The sequence below is a fragment of the Neophocaena asiaeorientalis genome, unplaced genomic scaffold (assembly GCF_003031525.2).
Source record: "Neophocaena asiaeorientalis asiaeorientalis breed wild unplaced genomic scaffold, Neophocaena_asiaeorientalis_V1.1 scaffold230, whole genome shotgun sequence".
NCBI classification, from domain to species: Eukaryota; Metazoa; Chordata; class Mammalia; order Artiodactyla; family Phocoenidae; genus Neophocaena; species Neophocaena asiaeorientalis.
In genome coordinates this window covers 2,044,761-2,050,715 of record NW_020175186.1, presented here as the reverse complement: position 1 = coordinate 2,050,715, position 5,955 = coordinate 2,044,761, and the positions used below count along the sequence as shown (strand labels likewise).

At 52.8% G+C, this 5,955-nt stretch overlaps 1 protein-coding gene across 1 annotated transcript; it reads left to right on the top strand.

Moving 5' to 3' along the window:
* Positions 1-238: 238 nt before the first annotated feature.
* Positions 239-5,087, top strand: DBX1 (developing brain homeobox 1). The gene is made up of 4 exons (XM_024764734.1): positions 239-884; positions 1,530-1,631; positions 3,546-3,748; positions 4,169-5,087. The coding sequence occupies exons 1-4, from the start codon at positions 518-520 to the stop codon at positions 4,532-4,534; spliced, it is 1,038 nt and encodes a 345-aa protein (XP_024620502.1). The 5' UTR covers positions 239-517; the 3' UTR covers positions 4,535-5,087.
* The last annotated feature ends 868 nt before the right edge of the window (positions 5,088-5,955 follow it).

Below are 5,955 nucleotides of genomic sequence, written 5' to 3'. Positions count from 1 at the left end.
CATTCTTTAAATAATTCCTTTTCTATGAGGCAAGATGTCATCTGAAACTTCTAAATAGGCATTTAATTAGCCCGGGTGTTGCTTCCGAACAAAAACTCCCGGCGAGAGCTTTGGGGGACCACTGTATTGCAAAGAGGCGGTCGACACGCAGAATTGATGCGCGCCAGCCTTTGTTGCCAGCCCATTGTGCGGGCCATGCTTATGAAGACTAATCCAATCATAAATTGCACCCCTGCGCCAATCAGCGCGCCCAGAGCCTCCAGCGAATGAAGCTCGAGTGGAGAACTTTGTTGAACTTCATTGTCAGAGCTGTCACTTTTCAAAACGCATTAACGGGCGGGCCACTATAAAACCATCACCTCAACGGGAGGACCGCGGAGGACTCGCAGACACCCAAGTGGGATCGTTACTGGAAGACGTTTGCTAAGCCCAAGAGAGAGGGCGGGAGGGGCGGGAAGCCCAGCATTTACCCTCTGGCCACTGGAAGAAGGGTTTTTCCGCCCGCCCCTCGCCTAACATGATGTTCCCTGGCCTCCTCGCGCCCCCAGCCGGGTACCCCAGCCTCTTGCGCCCCACGCCCACCTTAACATTGCCCCAGTCCCTGCAGTCGGCATTTTCCGGCCACTCGAGCTTCCTGGTGGAGGATCTGATCCGCATCAGCCGACCCCCAGCCTACCTGCCCCGCAGCGTGCCCACCGCCAGCATGTCGCCCCCTAGGCAGGGGGCCCCTGCGGCTCTCACAGACACAGGCGCCTCGGACCTGGGCTCCCCGGGTCCAGGCGGCCGGCGGGGCGGCTCACCACAGACGGCCGTCTCCCCTGCCAGCGAGCCCACGTTTCTGAAGTTTGGAGTGAACGCCATCCTTTCTTCGGCGCCCAGAACTGGTAAGTGAAAGCAAAACGCTAAGGGGCCGGTCTAGATGCAGAGTCCTTATGGCCTCAGTTTCCCATACGCAGCGGGTACCCACGCTCACAGCAGTGCACACACGTACGCAAGATCCCCGAGGCCCCACTGTCAAGCAATGTGAGACTTAGGTTCAGACGATTCCCGGGAAGCCTCCAGGTTCGCCCCACCCTCAGAATGAATTTGAACACCTACAGTCCGAGCGCCGCACAGTTCCCTGGCGCAGTGAAATTGCGCGCACGCCCCTGGACGTCTGCGTTTCTGTCCTTGAGCTTCTGAAAGCCAGTTTTTTTTTAACCCAAGACAATATATTTACTACCTTAGCAAGTATTATCGGTCTGCAATTCTTTTCTCCCCATCCCCATCAGTTCTTCTATCTCGTTAGTGCCTAGGATGACATGCGGGGGGGGACTCTGAGGACTACTGGGGGAGGGGGTTCCACAGATAGAGACAGTGTTAGGGAAAGTTTTACTTTACAGTGTCAGTACACTGAGTAAGATGCCTTTGAAACCAGCCGAAAGGTTAATCATGTCGTGTATTCACTGTGCTGTACAATAATCATGTACTTAATCAAATTCCCTTTCTGTCTCCCTCCTTCTGTTCCTCCTTTCCTCACTCTCTCCCAGAAACATCCCCCGCCTTGCTCCAGAGTGTCCCTCCCAAGACCTTCGCCTTTCCCTACTTGGAAGGCTCCTTCCAGCCTTTCATCAGATCTTCTTATTTCCCAGGTAGGTCTCATCCCCCTTCCTTTCAGGAGGCTGGGCGTCGCCCCAGCCCCACTCCGTCGCTCCCTGCCCCGAAGCCATATTTCTCCGTCCACCTCACGGGGTTACGCTCCGGTTCAGAGGTTGCAAGGCGTACAACATTCACGAATCCGTCGCGCCAATTTGATGCCCTATTTAGCACAAGCAGTGACTGCTTGACACTTTGCACCAATTCCCTGCTCTACAAATTAGCAGGAATTGTCATGGTCCAAATTTGAGGCGGTTCCCTTCCCGGCGAGGAGCTGTTGGCATCCCTTCAGGCCGCCGTTTTCCCACAGAGTCAGTGCACTTGGCCACGATTCCCCACAAAGGTTTCAGCACCATGACCAATTGGTCAGCTCCTCCGGGCAGCCACACACAGACCAACCCTCGCCCCTCCAAGCCGCGGAGAGACACCTACCAGCCGGGGCTAATTTCTCTTTAAGACTCATTCAGGGCTTCAGGCTTTTCACAAGACCACATGGGGTGCCCTCTTGTGTGGGATGCCTGGGGTCGCCCAGGGGGAGGGGGACTAGATCCTCCCACAACCCCAACCTTCTATTTCCTACCTGATTTCCCAAACTCTTTCTCATACCGTCCCCCCACCGCCATACCGTTTTAAAGATCCTAGAGCTCGTAAATTAAGTCGGAGGGAAGCCCATAATTGGGTCCCGGTTTAAAGGAGAAACACCTTGAACAGGTTCCAGGACGTTTTCATCCTGGAATCCCAGTGGTGACGCAAACTATGGCTCAAAAACTCTGCAGCTGGTCAAGATTAAGGAGACAGGAACTCTTATAAAGGGAAGAGAGACTGGGCATGGTCGGTGGGGGATGGGTAGAACCTCGACAGCACTTCCAAATATCAGCGAAAGAAACAAGCAATTGATTTTTGAAAGGGGGAGAGAGAATTCACCCCCCCTCACCATTCATGCTACTGCTGATAATGGAATTTGCTCCCTTTCTCCCCCATCTCAATGCTGTAACAAAAACAACCCGAGCTTTATAAATAGCTTTTCATGTCCATTTAATGAAAATGATTCGGGGAAGAGAAGCCTCTGCCATCAGTATTCTCCCACTGGTCTTGGCCTGCAGTTGTGTTTAGTTTGAAAGTGTAAATCTCTTTTGTCCCAGTAATATATGGCTTTCGCTGCTTGTCCTCAGCCTTTTTCTGTTAGTTCATTACTACACAATTACCATTCACGCTTCATTAGAGTCTCTGTTTCTTTTGGATTTTTTTTCTCCCTTAAAGCGAAACTCTCCCCCCTTTTATCATGCCAATACCCATTGGGAAGCGGTCAATGTGCTAATTAGCTGCCACTTTTCATGTATTCTGGCCGAATTCTTTACGTTTTGTGGGGGAGGGGAGGAAAGATTAATATAAAAAAAGATGAATACTGATTGGATTTTTCAAAACATAAAAAATCCAAAGCGGATTTTCTCCTCTCTGTCAAATCAGTAAATCACCTCATTTTCATCTAAAGAATGCAAAAGCCACAAACGTGTTAAAAGCTTAGGGGGGAACCCAGTGGCTGGCTACTTTATTTTTACAATTTACTTTTTTCTGCAGCTATATTAGCTGACGCACGCAAGTTAGTTTCCCTGAGATCGTTGAATGGAAAAACGAAATAGGCTATTGTGGGGGGTCTTTTCTGTGTTTCCGTGGTTTTACCTAATCCGGGTTTGCACGGTTGAAAGGGAAAGTTATTTGGGCAGAAAGCGCCTTTCACTCTCGCAGGTTTGTAGGTTCGTAGCCTATTCTCCAGGCGGAGAAAAAGGAGAGCTTTAAAGAGATGAAGGGATCAGAGAGAAAAACCTAAGGAGGCCGCAATGATGGGGCGGACGCCACGGCCCGGGCGGGCCACCGCCCACTCACTCACCTCGCACCCCTGGCCTCCGCAGCGTCCTCCAGCGTCGTGCCCATCCCGGGGACCTTCTCCTGGCCACTGGCCGCTCGCGGCAAGCCTCGTAGGGGCATGCTGCGTCGAGCCGTGTTCTCCGACGTGCAGCGCAAGGCGCTGGAGAAAATGTTCCAGAAGCAGAAGTACATCAGCAAGCCCGACCGCAAGAAGCTGGCGTCCAAGCTGGGCTTGAAAGACTCACAGGTGAGGGCAGTCTCCCCAGAGCCCCTCCCCCCACGCATCGTACGAACGGGAAGGTTCTCTGAAACCACCTAGGTCCCATTGTACAGACGCGGTAAGGTCTACAGAGGGAGTAAGTGCACGAGCCAGCTTCACGGAGGCTTCTCGCGATAGCCCGCTACTCTCGCCACCCCGTCTCTCCCGGGCCCAGCGTCTCCCCCACCCCCGCCCACCTGGGCCAGGTGCCGGAAGAAAGGGCGAGAGGTGCGTGCAGCCGAGCTGGTGGGGGTAGGGTAAGGGCCACTTCCGGTCCGAACTCACTTTACTGGGTGGGGAGCCGGCAAAGAGAGGAAGGACAGGGCCTCCTTCCCACCCACTTGGGGCGGTGGCGGGGGTTCTGCGCTAACCGCTGCTTCTCCCCTGCTCTCACCCCTCTCGCCCCAGGTGAAAATCTGGTTCCAGAACCGACGCATGAAGTGGCGGAACTCCAAGGAGCGCGAGCTCCTGTCTAGCGGGGGCTGCCGCGAGCAGACCCTTCCCACCAAACTCAATCCGCACCCGGACCTCAGCGACGTGGGCCAGAAGGGTCCCGGGGACGACGACGACGACCAGGACGAGGGCCCGCGCAGCCTCCGCCACCGCCTGGTCTATCATCACCCGTCCCCCGACCCTCGGCACCTGCGGGACCCGCGCCTGGAAGGGCCGCTGCCCCACTCGCCCGCGCACTCTGGCAGCCCCGACAAACCTTCGGACTTCTCCGACTCCGAGGAGGATGAGGAGGCTGAGGAGGAGGAGATCAACGTGTCTTAGAAGCCCTCCCGCGCCCGGGGTACCGATTATAAGTGCTTTGAAATTGAAGAGGTGGGATTCGGTGCGTGTTCACTTGCCCGCGCCGCGCAGACGCTGCCGCTCCCCGCTGTAGAACTGTCGCGTCGTCGAGGGCACCCTGGCCCCTTCCATTGCCCCCCAACGACATTCCCTTGCCCCACACCACCTACCAACAGCCCTCTCCGCATAAGTTAAATTTAGGTCTTGGTCCCAGCCTTAACTTTGCCGCGAGGGCCCCTGTTTAGCTTCCTTATTGCAAGATATTTTCAACACAGTGGGGTGTTCACTCTCCCAGCCCGGGTTTAGCTGTGAGCCAGGCCCTGCTGGTCTACAGCAGCAACAACCCTATAAGGTAAGAAACCTTTTCTGAAGTAGGAAACCGAGATACGAGTCACAACATCAAGCATATAACTTCAAGACCCCTGACTTCCTAGATCCCTCCACCTCCCCACCTTAGGTAGCGAGGGCCTCTTGCCCAACTCCAGACACTGGTAACCCAGTCTTCCCGTAGCAATGCCCTTAGAAAGCTCAAGAATTTCAAAAAAGAAAAAAAAAAAAAATCTACCCGTGCCTTCTGGTCTAAGGTACCACATAAATATTGAGTCTTTTCTATGTGTCATATTCCAACCGCTCTCTGGGCAAAGAAGTGAGTTCTCTAAATGGGAGGAAGAGTCGGCCTCTATTTCGAGTGTGTGTTTTAAAGACTTTTCTTTACTATTTCTGCATGCATAGTATATGCACCAAGCACTCTACCTTGTGCCCTTTTATTATTTCTGGGGAGGTTTCACTGAGCACTGGGCATGATGTGAACAGAGAGAGACCCACAAGCCTCTTTGATTTTTTTTTCATAGAACTTTGCTGTCTTTGCACAGCTTTTGTGAACTGTACACTATTTTGTACACTTGTATGGATATTTTATACCAAGTTTATTGTGAATGATATAAAGGACTGACTAGATTTCCTTCTCTCTTTTCTTGCAATGGTTTTTTTTTTTTTTTGTGGTACGCGGGCCTCTCACTGTTGTGGCCTCTCCCGTTGCGGAGCACAGGCTCCGGACGCGCAGGCTCAGCGGCCATGGCTCACGGACCCAGCCGCTCCGCGGCATGTGGGATCTTCCCGGACCGGGGCACGAACCCGCGTCCCCTGCATCGGCAGGCGGACTCCCAACCACTGCGCCACCAGGGAAGCCCTGCAATGGTTTTTAAACTTTAAAAAGGTAGCTGTTTAATTGAGTAACTTATAAAAAAATACTTATTTTGTATTTTTACCATGTACAGATTTTTATATATGTATATATGTATCAAATGAACAAATGCCAAATAAAAAGTAGGATGCACACAATGATCAAGTGTTATCCCTAACTTAGAACGTTAGAGCTATTCTAGTGCAAGGAATGGAGCTAT